The following is a 17,871-nucleotide window of genomic DNA, read 5'->3' on the forward strand; positions in this document are numbered from 1 at the left end:
GATTTCTAGATATTAAAGGCATCAAGGGATATTGGGATAGTGCAAGAAAATGGCATTGAGGTAGAAGATCAGCCATGATCTTGATGAATGCGGAGCAGGTTTGAGGGCCAGGTGGCCTACTCCTGCTTCTATTTCTTGTTCTTATGTTCTTACTGACTGAGTACCTACACTGTCGCCTTGGCAACCCTGTGAAGCACCTCAAAGACTCAACCTTCTACTCAGTTTCTGTCTCCTTAACCCCAAGGGGTAATGCTTGCTCATTCTTAGCTACTACCCTCCTTCCAAGCAGATCCACCAGAGCAACGGGAGGCACAGGAGCAGGAAGATGAATATGATGGTGATGATTATGGTGGTGATAGTGATGGTGGTGATGGTGATGATCATGGTGGTGATGGTGGTGATTATATTGGTGATGGTGATGGTGTTGATTATGATGGTGATGGTGATGGTGTTGATTATGATGGTGATGATTATGGTGGTGATAGTGATGGTGGTGATTATGGTGATGATGATGATGGTTATGATGGTGTTGGTGAATACGGTGATGATTGCAGTGGTGGTGGTGATGATTATGGTGGTGATGGTGTTGATTATGGTGGTGGTGATGAATATGGTAATGATTGCAGTGGTGGTGGTGATGATTATGGTAGTGATGGTGTTGATTATGGTGGTGATGGTGATGACTATAATGGTGGTGGTGGTGATGATTATAGTGGTGGTGTGATGATGAATATGGTGATGGTAATGATTATAGTGGTGGTGTTGATGGTGATGATTACAGTGGTGGTGGTGATGATTATGGTGGTGATGGTGATGATTATGTTGGTGATGGTGATGGTGATGATTACAGTGGTGGTGTTGATGGTGATGATTACAGTGGTGGTGTTGATGGTGATGATTACAGTGGTGGTGTTGATGGTGATGATTACAGTGGTGGTGGTGATGATTATGGTGGTGATGGTGATGATTATGTTGGTGATGGTGATGGTGATGATTACAGTGGTGGTGTTGATGGTGATGATTACAGTGGTGATGGTGATGATTACAGTGGTGATGGTGATGATTACAGTGGTGGTGGTGATGATTACAGTGGTGGTGGTGATGGTGATGATTACAGTGGTGGTGGTGATGATTATGGTGGTGATGGTGATGGTGATGATTACAGTGGTGGTGTTGATGGTGATGATTACAGTGGTGATGGTGATGATTACAGTGGTGGTGGTGATGGTGATGATTACAGTGGTGGTGGTGATGATTACAGTGGTGGTGGTGATGGTGATGATTACAGTGGTGATGGTGATGATTATGTTGGTGATGGTGATGGTGATGATTACAGTGGTGGTGTTGATGGTGATGATTACAGTGGTGATGGTGATGATTACAGTGGTGATGGTGATGATTACAGTGGTGGTGGTGATGGTGATGATTACAGTGGTGGTGGTGATGATTATGGTGGTGATGGTGATGATTATGTTGGTGATGGTGATGGTGATGATTACAGTGGTGGTGTTGATGGTGATGATTACAGTGGTGATGGTGATGATTACAGTGGTGGTGGTGATGATTACAGTGGTGATGGTGATGATTACAGTGGTGGTGGTGATGGTGATGATTACAGTGGTGGTGTTGACGGTGATGATTACAGTGGTGGTGTTGACGGTGATGATTACAGTGGTGGTGTTGATGGTGATGATTACAGTGGTGATGGTGATGATTACAGTGGTGGTGGTGATGATTACAGTGGTGATGGTGATGATTACAGTGGTGGTGGTGATGGTGATGATTACAGTGGTGGTGTTGACGGTGATGATTACAGTGGTGGTGTTGACGGTGATGATTACAGTGGTGGTGTTGATGGTGATGATTACAGTGGTGATGGTGATGATTACAGTGGTGGTGGTGATGGTGATGATTACAGTGGTGGTGTTGATGGTGATGATTACAGTGGTGATGGTGATGATTACAGTGGTGATGGTGATGATTACAGTGGTGGTGTTGATGGTGATGATTACAGTGGTGGTGTTGATGGTGATGATTACAGTGGTGATGGTGATGATTACAGTGGTGATGGTGATGATTACAGTGGTGGTGGTGATGGTGATGATTACAGTGGTGGTGTTGATGGTGATGATTACAGTGGTGGTGTTGATGGTGATGATTACAGTGGTGGTGGTGATGGTGATGATTACAGTGGTGGTGGTGATGATTACAGTGGTGGTGGTGATGGTGTTGATTACAGTGGTGGTGGTGATGGTTATGTTGGTGATGGTGATGATTCAGGGGTGATGGTGATGATTATGGTGGTGATGGTGATGATTATGGTGGTGATGGTGATGATTATGATGATGATTATAGTGGTGGTGGTGATGGTGATAATTATATTGGTGATGGTGATGATTATAGCGGTGCTGGTGATGATTATGGTGATGATTATGTTGGTGATGGTGATGATTATGGTGGTGGTCACTCCAGAGACTTGAGCACATAATCTGGGCTAATACTCCAGTGCAGTACTGAGGGAACACTGCACTATACACTGAGTGAAAATTTATTTGTCCTGACTTTCTGTGGCAAAGCAGTAGTATGGTATAATATATACACAGTACTATATCTATATATTATAAACACCTTGGGACATTTTTTTTACATTAATTGTGCTATATAGTTAGTTGCTGCTGTTGTTGAAAATCTTGCATAGGTGCCTGTCAACTTGTTGTGGATTTCCTGCTGTCAATATGTTGGATCATGCTTTTCTGTCAAAATTTACCATTGCAATTGCCTTATCAACATTTCACATCCTATTTTACTATGTCCACAGTCATGGTGTCGTTCCATGCTCTGGCCATTAAGTGGCTCTGTGGAGCTAGTTTCTGAAGTCTCACCCCCGACTTGGTTGCACCTAAATTCATCAACTGACCACGGACAATGCCACAGGCCGTTTACTAGCACAGTATAGGTGAAGTATTCTGATCTACAATCAATATACAGCATTGTATTGCAGTATAAGACACAGTATGTTATTATACAGTATATGTACGGTATTATACAGTATATGCATTATATACAGTATATATATATAGCACTCTATACTCTAAAATATTAAATACAGTATTACAAAGCATTTCTACATTACAACAGTGACTACATTTCAAAAGTACTTCATTGGCTGTAAAGCGCTTCGGGACGCCCTGAGATCATGAAATACACTATATAAATGCAAGTCTTTCTATATTCAGCATTATATGCAGCAAATACACATTGTATTATATACATTTTAAGTAAAGCATTAGATATATTATAAATGCAGTGTTAAATATGATATAGGTGTTAAGTATTATTACAGTTCTATGCAACATTGCATGCAGTACTATAATATCCGGTTATCTTATTAAATATCTTTTATATGCACACACATCCTAAACTGCTCTCTGTTGGCATGATTTCTGTCGCACCACTGTGTCAACATTTAACTTTAACACTGCCCGTGTAAACCTTCTGCAGAGACTCTCCCACAAACTTTGGTGGGAGAGCTACAGAATCCTCGGAGAAACGGTGCCCTCCCACCGGCCCTATAATGGGACGTCCCTGTGTGACAGCTCTTGCAATGCTGCATTCCCAGGCTCCTGAAGGATGTAGGTGCAGGCTCTGGCCACAAGGTGGTGCTGATGTCAAACTCTGGCTGCCATCTTGCTTTTCTGACCTGAGTTTTACATTTTCATTTTCGATTTATATTTTTAAGTATATACATTTGAACATTTTTATCACTTTGCCCTTCCAGGTCATTTTCTGCCCACAAAATTTATCTTTAGCCCCTTGGTTTAACCAGTTTTGCTCACCTAGCCTCACTGAGTGAGCGTCCATTTACCTGCTCGCCCTCCCTTCAACTCCTGGAACTCTCTGGGCCTTCAGCCTCCAAAGCACCGTCCCCCGAGCCCTGCAGCAAGAGATCTCCTCTCCTGCTGCAGGGCTCTCTGCTTGCTGCTCACAGCCTGCTCCCAACTTTCTATGCTTATTAAACAGATTGTGTTACTTTTTCCCTCAGTGTGTTCTTGGTGTCAGGATACTGAGAATAAACAATATGGCAGGCCAGGTATGGCGATCGACTGCTGAGGGTGGAGAGGACAATCAGTGGCTTAACCCTGGAGCAGGACAATGCATCACAAAAAGGGCATAAAGTGGTGACAGAAACAGGCAACTGAAACTGCAAAGTGATTCAAAATCAACATGCAGACATGCTCCTGTACGGCAGGAAGAGAGTTTGGGGGTCAATTTCATCTTCAGGGCTTGGACACTTAACCAATGGAGCAAATTGGCCCCATTCAGATTTCTAGTGAGATCAGTGGAAGTGAAAGCCGGGCGGGTTCTATACGAGGTGAGTGATGCGTCTCACTGGTTCACTGCCCAACCCCTGAAGATGAGAATTACCCCCTCTGTCCTTGGGATACTCTGATCCACACAGGAGATAAAACATTACTGGGCTCAGCCTCGTCTCCATAAACCACTCCACCAGAATGTTCACACCTAATCTGAACAGACATTTTCACAATGTGCTCTATTAGACATGTATAAGCTCTCAGTGTCAGGGAAAGGCTACAAGTGAGATTTATATGAATAAAAAGAGATTTGGAAACCCGCCACTGTGTTCACTTTTCAGAATAGATTATTGTGACAAATTGGCGGGTGTCCAGGAGCTATCTGCTGCGCTCAGTGTCACCGCTCACTCCCGCAAGCGAACTTCGAGATCAACCTGGAGAGGGCTTTTACCGTGTAATATCTACTTAAACAACAGCATGACTTGGGGATCAGAACGAGACGCCTTGTTGTGGGCACTGGATTCCATGACCTCACATGAGAATCTTCCTGTCCTTACAGGAGCTATACTAAAAAGCGTTCTCATGAGACCAGGCTGATTGTAAACAAACGGGTTTATCTGTCGAGCCGCCAATTGAAGCCAGTGCCAGTATATCTATTCAGCTAAGTGTCGCTGCAAACAAACTGAATCCAAACCCATTCTATCTCAATGGTACGAGATACCTCGGAGCAAGCATTAATGAACTACATTCTTTCCAATCTAATAGAACACGCAACAGTAAACAGACTTCTGTCTGCAATGGCTGGCCTATCTGGTGGTCAACGCAGGAAACCACATTTCTGGCAGTTTAACCTGATGAATCTGATCTTACATCAACATCATAACATCAATTAAAACAAACCCCCTTCTCAGTCATATAGGTAACAGTCCAATAGAGTTATAGACCGGTTTTAAACTATGGCTGCGGTTTATACTTCACTCATTGTTCTCAAACTGGTACATGTTTGAGTGAATAATGGTCATAAAGGATGGAGCTCCTGACACTTAATGAGATTGACAGTATCGCGGCCTAAATTGGCACAAGCACACAAGACACCCTATCTTACTCACTATCTCAACTGATGTTAATCCAGCTCCCTTCGACTGACCCATAGTAACCGCACCCAGTGCCCTGTCACTGACTGCATCTCTACTGATGTTAAACCAGCTCCTTCATGCTGACACTCAGTAACTCCTCCCTCCAGCTCCCTGTCTAATAGACCGTATCTCGACTGATGTTCATCCAGCTCCCTCACACTGTCACTCAGAAACCCCTCCCCACCAGTGCCCTGTATTACAGACTGTATCTCGAGTGATGCTAATCCAGCTCCCTCACACTGTCACTCAGTAACCCCTACACCCTGCACCCTGTGTTACTGACCGTATCTCTACCGATGCTAATCCAGCTCCCTCACACCATCATTCAGTAACCCCGCTCCCTCCAATGCCCTGTGTTACTGAATGTATCTCTACTCATGTTAATCCAGCTCCTGCACACTGTCACTCAGTAACCTTACACCCTGCACCCTGTGTCACTGACTGTATCTCTACTGATGTTAATCCAGAGCCCTCACACTGTCAATCAGTAACCCCTCCCCGTAATGCCCTGTGTAACTGACTGTATCTCTACTGATGTTAATCTAGCTCCCTCACACTGTCACTCAGTAACCCCTCCCCCAGCACCCCGTGTCACAGACTGTATCTCTACTGATGCTAAACCAGCTCCCTCCCTCCAGTGCCTTGTGTCACTGACTGTACCTCTACTGATGCTAATCCAGCTCCCTCACACTGTCACTCAGTAACCCCTCCCCTAGTGTCCTGTATCGCTGACTGTTTCTCTACTGACATTATTCCAGCTCCCTCACACTGTCACTTAGTAACCTCTCCCCCCAGCGCCCTGTGTCAGACTGTATCTCTACTGATGTCAATCCAGCTCCCTCACACTATCATTCAGTAACCCTTCCCCGCAGCACCCTGTGTCACAGACTGTATCTCTACTGATGTTAAACCAGATCCCTCCCCCCAGAGTCTTGTATCACTGACTGTATCTCTACTGATGTTAATCCAGCTCCCTCACCCTGTCACTCAGTAACTCATTCACGAATCGACTGTGTCACTGACTGTATCTCTACTGATGCTAATAAAACTCTCTCAAACCGTCAATCAGTAACCCCTCCCCCCAGGGCCCTGTGTCACAGACTGTATCTCTACTGATGTTAATCCAGCTCCCTCACACTGTCACTCAGTAACCCCTCCCCGCAGCACCCTGTGTCACAGACTGTATCTCTACTGATGCTAAACCAGCTCCCTCCCTCTAGAGCCTTGTATCACTGACTCTATCTCTACTGATGGTAATCCAGCTCCCTCAAACTATCACTCAGCAGCCCCTCCCCCCAGCGCCCTGTGTCACTGACTGTACCTCTACTGATGGTAATCCAGCTTCCTCACACTGTCACTCAGTAACCCCTCACCCCAGGGCCCTAAGTGACTGATTTATATCTAATGATGTTAATCAACAACAACTTGCATTTATATAGAATCATAGAAAGGTGACAGCACACAAGGAGGCCATTCGGCCTATCGAGTCCGTGCCGGCTCTCTGCAAGAGCATTCCTGCTAGTCCCACTCCCCCGCCCTTTCCCTGTAGCCCTGAAATTTTTTTCCTTCCAAGTACTTATCCAGTTCCCTTTTGAAAGCCATGACTGAATCTGCCTCCACCACCCCCTCGGGCAGTGCATTCCAGATCCTAACCACTCGCTGTGTAAAAAGTTCTCACTTGTATTATCAGCCTGACATCTGTCATGTGCCCCTTTTTTCTGCTTCATCTTACTCACTATCTTTTTTGTCATCCAGGGAGCTCTGGCTTTAATTGCCCTACCTTTCTCCCCCATGGGAATGTATCTAGACTGTACCTGAACCATCTCCTCCTTAAAGGCCACCCATTGTTCAATTAGTTTTGTCTGCCGATCTTTGTTTCCAATTTACCTGGGCCAGATCTGTTCTCAACCCACTGAAATTGGCCCTCCTCCAATTGAGGATTTTCACTTTAGAGTGGTCCATGTCCTTTTCCATAGCTATTCTAAACCTTATGATACTATGATCGCCGTTCCCTAAATGTTCCCCCACTGATACTTGCTCCACTTGGCCCACCTCATTCCCCAGATCCAAGTCCAGCAATGCCTCCTTCCTCGTTGGGCCGGAAACGTAACAGTCAAGAAAGTTCTCCTGAACACACTTCAAAAATTCCTCTCCCTCTTTGCCTCTTTAATTATTGCTATCCCAGTCTATATTAGAATAGTTGAAGTCCCCCATTATCTCTACTCTATAGCTTTTGCACCTCTCTGTAATTTCCCTGCAAATTTGCTCTTTCTCCTTCCCACTAGTTGGTGGCCTATAGAATACACCCAGTAGTGTAATGGCACCTCTATTGTTTCTTAACTCTAACCAATTAGATTCTATTCTTGACCCCTCCAGGACATCCTCTTTCTCCAGCACTGCAATATTCTCCTTAATCGATACTGCCACCCCCGCCCCCCGCCCACAATCCTTCCTTCCCTATCTTTCTTCAACACCTTGTATCCAGGAATATTTAGTACCCAATCCTGCCCTTTTTTGAGCCAGGTCTCTGTTATCGCCACAACATCATATTCCCATGTGGCTAATTGCACCTGCAGCTCACCAACCTTATTTAACACGCTTTGTGCATTTACACAAATGCACTGCAAACCTATCTTAGACTTTCTTGTACTCTCTCTCAGTCTGGTCCCATCTAATACCCTACTATTTCTTGCTCTAGTGCTATCTGTCTCTCCCAATCCTTTGTGCACCTGGTTTCTTCTTCCCAATGTTACATCCTGGTGCTCATCCCCCTGCCAAATTAGTTTAAACCCCCCCCCACCTCCCCAGCACGAGCGAACCTCCCCGCGTGGACATTGGTCCCAGCTCCGTTGAGGTGCAACCCATCCGGTCTGTACAGGTCCCACCTCCCCCAGAACTGGTCCCAATGTCCCAGGAATCTAAAGCCCTCCCTCCTGCACCATCCTTCCAGCCATGCATTCATCTGCTCTATCCTCCTATTTCTATACTCGCTAGAGCGTGGCACCGGGAGTAATCCGGAGATTACTACCTTTGAGGTCTTGCTTATTAATCTTTTTCCTAACTCCTTAAAATCTGCCTGCAAGACCTCATCCCTCTTTCTATCTATATAGAACCTTTAACGTAGTAAAACATCCCAGGGTGCTTCACAGGAGCAATTTTCAAACAAAATTTGACACCGAGCCGCATAAGGAGATATTAGAACAGGTGACCAAAAGCTTGGTCAAAGGGGTAGGTTTTATGGAGCGTCTTAAAGGAGGAGAGAGAGGTGGAGAGGCAGAGAGGTTTAGGGAGGGAATTCCAGAGCTTAGGGCCTAGGCAGCTGAAGGCACAGCCGCCAATGGTGGAGCGATTAAAATCGGGGATACGCAAGAGGTAAGATTTGGAGGAGTGCAGAGATCTCGGAGAGTTGTAGGGCGGGAGGAGGTTACAGAGATAGGGAGGGGCGAGGCCATGGATGAGAATTTTAAAATCGAGGCGTTCCCGGATCGGGAGCCAAAGTAGTTCAGCGAGCACAGGGTGATGGGTGAACAGAACTTAGTGCGCATTAGGATACCGGCAGCAGAGTTTTGGATGAGCTCAAGTTAATGGAGGGTGGAAGATGGTAGGCCGGCCAGGAGAGCATTGGAATAGTCAAGCCTAGAGGTAACAAAGGCATGGATGAGGATTTCAGCAGCAGATGAGCTGAGGCAGGGGCGGAGACAGGTGATGTTATGGAGGTGGAAGTAGGCGGTCGGAGAGGATATGCGGTCGTAAGCTCATCTCAGGGTCAAATACGATTTCAAGGCTGCGAACGGTCTGCTTCAGCCTCAAACAGTGGCCAGGGACAGGGATGGAGTCAGTGGCTCGGGAACGGAGTTTGTGGCGGGACCGAAGACAATGGCTTCGGTCTTCCCAATATTTAGATGGAGGAAATTTTTACTCATCCAGTATTGGATGTCGGATAACCAGCGTGACAAATCAGAAACAGTGGAGGGGTCGAGGGAGGTGGTGGTGAGGTAGAGCTCAGTGTCGTCTGTGTACATGTGGAACCTGACATCGAGTTTTTGGATGATGTCGCCAAGGAGCAGCATGTAGATGAGAAACAGGAGGGGGCCAAGGATAGATCCACGGGGGACTCCAGAGGTAATGTTGCGGGAGCGGGAAGAGAAGCCATTGCAGGTGATTCTCTGGCTAGGACTGGAAAGATAAGAATGGAACCAGGTGAGCACAGTCCCTCCCAGCTGGACGACGGAGGAGAGGCGTTGGAGGAGGATGGTGTGGTCAACTGAGTCAAAGGCTGCAGACAGGTCGAGAAGGATGAGGAGGGAGAGTTTACCACGGTCACAGTCACACAGGATGTCATTTGTGACTTTGAAAAGGGCCGTTTCAGTACTGTGGCAGGGGTGTAAACCTGACTGGAGGGATTCAAACGTGGAGTTGTGGGAAAGATGGGCACGGATTTGGGAGGCAACAACACGCTCAAGGAAGTTGGGGAGAAAAGGGAGGTTGGAGATGGGGCAGAGGGGTCAAGGGTGGTTTTTTGAGGGGGAGTGATGACGACAGATTTGAAGGGGAGGGGGACAGTACCTGAGGAGAGGGAACTGTTAACTATATCAGCTAACGTTGGGGCCAGGAAGGAAAGTTGGGTGGTCAGCAGTTTGGTGGGAATAGGGTCGAGGTGGGTCTCATAGTCAACATGAGCTCGGAGAGGGCATGAGGGAAGATAGGAGAGAAACTAGAGAAAGATGCGAGTTCAGGGCTAGGGCAGGGGGGAACTGTGGGGGAAATTTGGCTTGGTGGGCTAGGGGAAGGGAGGTTAGAGGCAGAGGTATCTGAACGGATGGTCTCAATCTTAGTGACAAAGAAGTCCATGAGCTCCTTGCATTTGTTGTTGAGGGTGAGGGTTGGGTTGAGGGGCAGGGGATAGGGGTTTAAGAAGACTGTTTGTAGTGGAGAAGTCGGGGGTTATCTCTATATTCCAGGATGGAATAGTGAGCAGTTTTTGCAGAGGAGAGCAGGACCCAATAGTGCTTTACGTGGTCCAGCCAGATCTGGCGATGAATGGCTAAACCAGTTGACCGCCATAAACGTTCAAGTCTGTGTCCCATGGACTTAAGGGAGCGGAGACGAGGGCTGTACCGGGGGAATGACCAGGGTGAGAGAGAGTAATGGTTTTAATGGGGACAAGGGCATCAAAGGTGGATGTGGGGGTGTGACTGAGCAGATTGGTAGCTGCAGAAATGTCATGATGAATGGAGGGCCAAAGGCTAGACAATTGGGAATTTGAAAGTGCCGTTGTAAGTGACATAGGGGAGGGTTTTTTCCAGGGGCGAACACAGAACTGGGGTTGGGAGGGGGAGGGGGTTGTGGGTGGAGAGGGATACAAGGAAATGATCAGAGATGGCCTTATCCGTAATTGACACAATGGGAGTAGAGAGGCCACGTGAGATGGCAAGGTCGAAGGGGTGCCGTGAATATGGGTTGGGGAGTTTAGATGGAGGGAGAATAAGGGAGAATAGGAGGTCAGTGAACTCAGAGAAGAGAGGCCATGATGAGTAGAGATGGAGGTTGAAATCACCGAGGATGAGAAGTCGCTCGGTGCAGACGCTGAGGGGAGAAAGCAGTGAAGAGATCTCGGTGAGAAACTTGGCATGGTACTTGGGTGGGGGGTAGAGAACAAGGATTTCAAAGGAGAAGTGAGAGGGGTGGAACAAGGTGAGATTCTCGAAGGAGGCAAAGGTGCTGGAGGGGTAGGGGGACAGACCAAGGTGTGATTTGGTGATAAGGGCCACAACACCATCGCGGCGGTCTGAGCGGGGCAAATGGTGGAAGGTATAGCCAGGCGGGGAGGCTTCATTAAAGGGGAAGGTATCATCACTCGTCAGCCTGGTTTCCATCAAGGCCATGATGCCAGCTCCCTCACATCGTCACTCAATAACCCCTCTCCCCGTGCCCTGTGTTACTGATTGTATCTCTACTGATGTTAATCCAGCTCCCTCACACTGTCACTCAGTAACCCCTCCCACCTGTGCCCTGTGTTACTGACCGTATCTCTACTGATGTTAATCCAGCTCCCTCACACTGTCACTCAATAACCCCTCCCCCCTGTGCCCCGTGTTACTGACCGTATCTCTACTGATGTTAATCCAGCTCCCTCACACCATCACTCAGTGAGCCCTCCCCCCAGTGCCCTCTGTGGAAGGACAAACATGGTAATTTGGCACAAGGAGTAGCAGTAAACCGTTGAGTTTGGTGGGAAAGTTGCACGAATTGCAGGGCTTACCCGAGGGCCTGGAATGCTGGAATGGATCTGGCCCAGTGCATGGAGAGGAAGAGAAGCCTGGAGGCAGATTCGCAGATGTAATGTACATTCAGGTACTCAGGCATCGGGCTGGGCATGGTCAGCTGTTAAAGGAACCGTACAAGCAAGTTGTTACTCAACGTAACCCCTTAATGTCACAACTCCAAACCATTACTGTACACTTATATTTAGTTAGTTTGACAGTTGTACACTATCACATTACATAGATTACATACAATTTACAGCACAGAAGGAGACCATTCGGCCCAACTATGCCAGTGTTTATACTTCCCCCGAGCCTGCCTACTTCATCTCCCCTATCAACATAATTATTTTTCCATAATGGTAGTAAACATTTGCAATCCCACAGAAAGCAGCCATGTTAGACACTAAGGCTGGGTTTGTTACTCCAAGCTGTGGAGAGAGCGAGGAGGAGGATTTCGGGACAGGAAATCCGGAAGCACGGGTTTCCCGAATGTCCTGGCGATTTTGACATTAGGATGTTTTCTAAACTTTTTCAGCAGATTTCCCACCTGACATCCAGGCAAATTGACAGGATGGTGTCCACCAGACAGGAAAACAGCCAGGGGACAGATTCCAGCATGTAAGTCTGACATTGGAGTTTGGGGCTGGATATCGGGGGTAGGGGGGTCAGAAACACCAGGGGTTGGGGCTGGATATCGTGGGGGTAGTCGGAGACATAGGAGGGGGGGTGGTCGGAGGCATTGGGGGTGGGTCAGAGACATCGGGGGGAGGAAACATCGTGGGGGGTCGGAGCCATTGGGGGAGGGATCAGGTTTTACATTTATTACCTCCCACCCATCCTTGGGGGTTAAAATTATCCTCTAATTGTACAGAGTGATTTTGAACAATCTACTTTTGAACGTTCCAGTGGCTCAGTGGGTAAATGCAGCACCTAGAGTGAGACTGAGTTCCACCTGTCCCAGGCTCCTTTCCCAGTCCTTGATGAGTTAACTGATAGCTGACATGACAATACTTGGCCTCAGTGCACCAGATAGGGAGGGAATTAGCCAGGGTCCCTGCTGCTGATCACTATCCAATGACTCTTGCTGGAAAGTTGTTGTCAGAACAGGACTGAGCTCAGCTGTGATGCCCTCTATGATCAAAAGCTTCCTGGGGTCTGCACTAGATACTCTGTTGGGTCCAGTGTTACCACCCCTCCTGTTAGTGGACCTCGAGTCTCCCACCATCTGCAGGGTACTCTCTGTCTGTCTCTCCCACTCTCTCTCTTACTCTCTATCTGTTTGTCTTTTGCACTCACGTGCTGGACTTTGCCATCATTGAGGATGGGGATGTTCACGGAGCCTCCTCCTCCCATTAGTTGTTTAATTGTCCACCATCATTCATGACTGGATGTGGCAGGACTGCAGAGCTTTGATCTGATCCATTGGTTGTGGAATCGCTTAGCTCTGTCTATAGCCTGTTGCTTCTGCTGTTTAGCATGCATGTAGTCCTGTGTTGAAGCTTCACCAAGTTGGCATCTCATTTTTAGGTATGCCTGGTGCTGCTCCTAGCATGCTCTTCTACACTCCTCATTGAACCAGGGTTGATCCCCTGGCTTGTTGGTAATGGTAGAGTGAGGTATATGCCAGGCCATGAGTTAGAGATTGTGGTGGAATACAAATCTGCTGCTGCTGATGGCCCACAGCGCCTCATGGATGCCCAGTTTTGAGCTGTTAGATCTGTTCTGAATCTATCCCATTTAGCACGGTGGTAGTGCCACACAACACGTTGGATGGTGTCCTCTGCGTGAAGACCGAACTTCGTCTCCACTACTGTCATGGACAGATGCATCTGCGACAGGTAGATTGGTGAGGACGAGGTCAAGTAGTTTTTTCCCTCGTGTTGGTTCGCTCACCACCTGCCACAGGCCCAGTCTGGCAGCTATGTCCTTCAGGACTCGGCCAGCTTGGTCAGTACTACTGAGCTGCTCATGGTGATGGATATTGAAGTCCCCCACCGAGAGTACATTCTGTGCCCTTGCTACCTTCAGTGCTTCCTCCAAGTGGTGCTCAACATGGAGGAGGACTGATTCATCAGCTGAGGGAGGACGGTCGGTGGTAATCAGCAGGAGGTTTCCTTGCCTATGTTTGACCTGATGCCATGAGATTTCATGGGGTCCAGAGTCAATGTTGAGGACTCCCAGGGCCACTCCCTCCTGACTGTATATCACTGTACCGTCACCTCTGGTGGGTCTGTCCTGCCAGTGGGACAGGGCGTACCCAGGGATGGTGATGGAAGAGTCTGGGATGTTGGCTGAAAGGTATGATTCTGTGAGTATGGCTATGTCAGGCTGTTGCTTGACTAGTCTGTGGGTCAGCTCTCCCAATTTTGGCACAAGTCCCCAGATATTAAAGAGGAGGACTTTGCAGGGTCGTCTGGGCTTGGTTTGCCTTTGTCGTGTCCGGTGCCTAGTGGTCCGATGCTGGGTGGTCCGTCCAGTTTTATTCTTATTGTGACTCAGTTCACAATTCAGCCTCTCAAGCCTGTTCTGCCATTCTATGAGATAGTGGCTGATCTGTATCCTAATTCCAGCCACTCGCCTTGGCTCCATATCCCTTAATACTCTTGGCTAGCAAAAATCTATCGAGCTCAGATGTAAAATTATTAATTGAGCTAGCATCTACTGTTGTTTGTGGGAGAGTGTTTCAGACTTCTACTACCCTTTGTGTGAAGTATTTCCCAACTTCTCTCCTGAATGGCCGGGCTCTGAATTTAAGATTATGTCCCCTTGTCCTAGACTCCCCCACCAGCGGAAAAAGTTTCTCTCTATCGACCCTATCAATTCCTTTCAAAATCCTAAAAACCTCAATCAAATCACCCTTTAACCTTCTAGATTCCAGGGAATACAAGCCTAGTTTATTTAATCTCTCCTCATAATTTAAACCCAGGTGCCGTGGTAACATTCTGGTGAATCTGCACTCCTTCCAGGGCCAATATATCCTTTCTAAGGTATGATGCCCAGTACTGTACACAGTGCTCCATTAGCCTTTCTGATTATTTTTTGTACCTGACCACTGTATTTTAATGATCTGTGCACATGGACCCCGAAGTCTCTTTGGACCTCCACTGTTCCTGGATTTTCACCATTTAAAAAATACTCGGATCGATCCTTTTTTGGTCCAAAATGGATGACCTCACACTTGCGTGCATTGAAATCCAGCTGCCACAGTTTTGCCCACTCTCTTAATCTATCAATGTCTCTTTGTAATTTTATGCTTCCGTCTACACTACTTACTGTGCCACCAACCTTTGTGTCATTGGAAAACTTGGATATATGGCTCTCTATTGTGTATTTTCTAAGTTATTAATAAATATAGTGAATATTTGAAGCCCCAGCACTGATCCTTGTGGGACACCACTAGTCACTTCCTTCCAATTTGAGTACATAGCCATTATCCCTACCTCTACCGCCTAACCAATCTCCTAACCAGGTCAATAATTTGTCTTCAATTCCAAGAGCTTTAAGTTTGTTATTTGGAGCCTTATTGAATGCTTTCTGGAAGTCCGTATAAACTATATCCATAGGCATTCTCCTGTCTACTACTTTAGTTACTTCCTCAAAAAATTCAACTAGGTTCGTTAGACATGATCTAACCTTTACAAATCCATGTTGGCTCTCTTTAATCAGCTCAAATTTCTCTAAGTGCTCAGGCACCCTGTCTTTAATTATAGATTCCAATAACTTCTCTACAATAGATGTTAGACTAACAGGTCTATAATTTCCTGGTTTCTCTCTTTCTTAAATAATGGAGTTACATTTGCAATTTTCCAATCTAAAGGGACAATTCCTCAATTGACAGTGCTTTGGAAGATTATGGCTAAAGCATCTGGATTACTGCCTGAGCCACACGCAAATTGGCAGAGGGACAAACAGATTAGATGGTTAAATGTGAGGCTGAAAGAGTGGTGTGGGAAGCAGGGGATTCAATTCATGGGGCACTGGTACCAGTGCTGGGGAAAGAGGGAGCTGTTCCATTGGGACGGGCTCCACTTAAACCGGCTGGGACCAGTGTCCTGGCCAATCGAATAACTAGGGCTTTAAACTAATAAGAGGGGAGGGGAGGGTAAGGGTAAATTTATAAGTCTAAAGAGAAAAGTCGAGGCTGTAGAGCAGAGTAACGATTTGGGTAAAAACAAGCAGAGTGTGTCAGAAAGGGACAGCGAGTTTAACAAAGGTAATAGGGCATTAGGGAAAAATAGTAAAAAGTTAAAATTAAAGGCTCCTATATATCTGAATTCTATCTGAAAAATATCTGAATTCATGAAGCATTCGTAACAAGATAATGGCACAAATAGAGACAAATGGGTTTGATCTAGTAGCCCTTACTGCGACTTGGTTTGCAGGATGACCAAGGTTGGGAACTAAATATCCCAGGATCCTTGACTTTTAGAAAAGATAGGCAAAATGGAAAAGGAGCCGGGGGGTAGACCTTAAATGAGATAAGGACAGTAGTGAGAAAGTGTCTTAGCTCAGTAAATCAGGATGTAGAATCAATATGGGTGGAGCCAAGAAATAACAGGGGGCAGAAAACATAGGTGGGAGGAGTTTATAGGCCATCCCATCAGTAATTATAGTGTTGGACAGAGTATAAATCAGGAAATTAGAGGAGCATGTAACAAGGGTAATGCAATAATCGTGGGGACTTGAATCTTTATATAGACTGGGCAAATCACATTGGCAAAGGTAGTTTGGAGGTCGAGTTCATGGAATGTATTCGAGACAGTTTTCTAGAACAATATGTCGAGGAACCAACCAGGGAACAGGCCATTTTAGATCTGGTATTGTGTAATGAGACAGGGTTAATTAGTAATCATATAGTTAAGGATCCTTTGGGGCAGAGTGATCATAATATGATAGAATTTCATATTGAATTTGAGAGTGATATAGATAAGTCCGAAACTAGTGTTTTAAATTTAAACAAAGCCAATTACGTAGGTATGAGGAGCGAGTTGGCTAAGGTAGATTGGGAAATTAGATTAAAAGATATGACGGTAGATAAGCAATGGCGAACATTTAAAGAAATAATTCATAATTCTCAACCTTGAGGAACAAAAACTCCACGGGTAAAGTGATCCAACCGTGGCTAACTAAAGAAGTTAAGGATAGTATTAGATTAAAAGAAGAGGCTTACAAAGAGTAATAAGCCTGAGGATTGGGAGGGTTTTAGAAATCAGCAAAGGATGACCAAGAAATTGATAAAGAGGGAGAAAATTGAACACGGGAGTAAACTTGCAAGAAATATAAAAACATATTGTAAGAGCTTCTACAAATATGTAAAAAAGAGATTAGCGAAAGTAAATGTGGGTCCCTTAGAGGAAGAGACAGGAGAAATTATAATGGGGAATAAGGAAATGGCAGAGACGTTAAACGAATATTTTGTATCTATCTTCACAGTAGAAGACACTAAAAATAGTGGGGAACCAAGGGTCTAATGAGAGGGAGGAACTTAAAGTAATTAAGATTAGTGAAGGCGAAGTACTGGAGAAATTAATGGGACTAAAAGCCGACAAATCCCCTGGACCTGATGGCCTACATCTGAGGGTGTAGAGAAAGTGGATGCATTTTTTGATCTTACAGAATTCTCTAGATTTCTAGAACGGTCCCCGTGGATTGGACGGTAGCAAATGTAACCCCGCTATTCGAGAAAGGAGGGAAGAGAGAAAACAGGGAACTAAAGCCCAGTTAGCCTGATATCAGTGGTAAGAAAAATGCTAGAATCAATTATTAAAGACGTAGTAACAGGGCAGTTAGAAAATCCTAATATGTTTAGGCAGAGTCAACATGGTTTTATGAAAGGGAAGTCGTGTTTGACAAATTTATTAAAGTTTTTTTGAGGATGTAACTAGTAGGGTAGATAAAGGGGAACCAGTGGATGTAGTATATTTGGATTTTCAAAAGGCATTCGATATGGTGCCACACAAGAGGTTGTTACACAAGATTAGGGCTCATGGGATTGGGGTAATATATTAGCATGGATTGAGGATTGGTTAACGGACAGAAAACAGAGAGTAGGGATAAATGGGTCATTTTCGGGTTGGCAGGCTGTAACTAGTGGGGTGCCGCAAGAATCAGTGCTTGGGCCTCAGCTATTTACAATCTATATCAATGACTTGGATG

General features: G+C 46.0%; 1 protein-coding gene across 5 annotated transcripts in view; it reads right to left on the reverse strand.

Annotated features, from left to right (window-relative positions):
- LOC137334327 (nuclear receptor subfamily 2 group C member 2-like) overlaps positions 1-17,871 on the reverse strand; it is a 166,665-nt gene that overhangs the window by 20,288 nt on the left and 128,506 nt on the right. For 4 of the 5 annotated variants that reach the window (XM_067999020.1, XM_067999022.1, XM_067999019.1 and 1 more), the window contains one exon: positions 11,712-11,833. In XM_067999020.1, the coding sequence (XP_067855121.1) occupies positions 11,712-11,833 (122 nt within the window). Of the gene's footprint in view, positions 1-2,891; positions 3,701-11,711; positions 11,834-17,871 lie in introns of those variants that run through there. The other variant, XM_067999021.1, reaches the window with a different exon arrangement.

Source organism: Heptranchias perlo, chromosome 17, assembly GCF_035084215.1.
Source record: "Heptranchias perlo isolate sHepPer1 chromosome 17, sHepPer1.hap1, whole genome shotgun sequence".
Lineage (NCBI taxonomy): Eukaryota > Metazoa > Chordata > Chondrichthyes > Hexanchiformes > Hexanchidae > Heptranchias > Heptranchias perlo.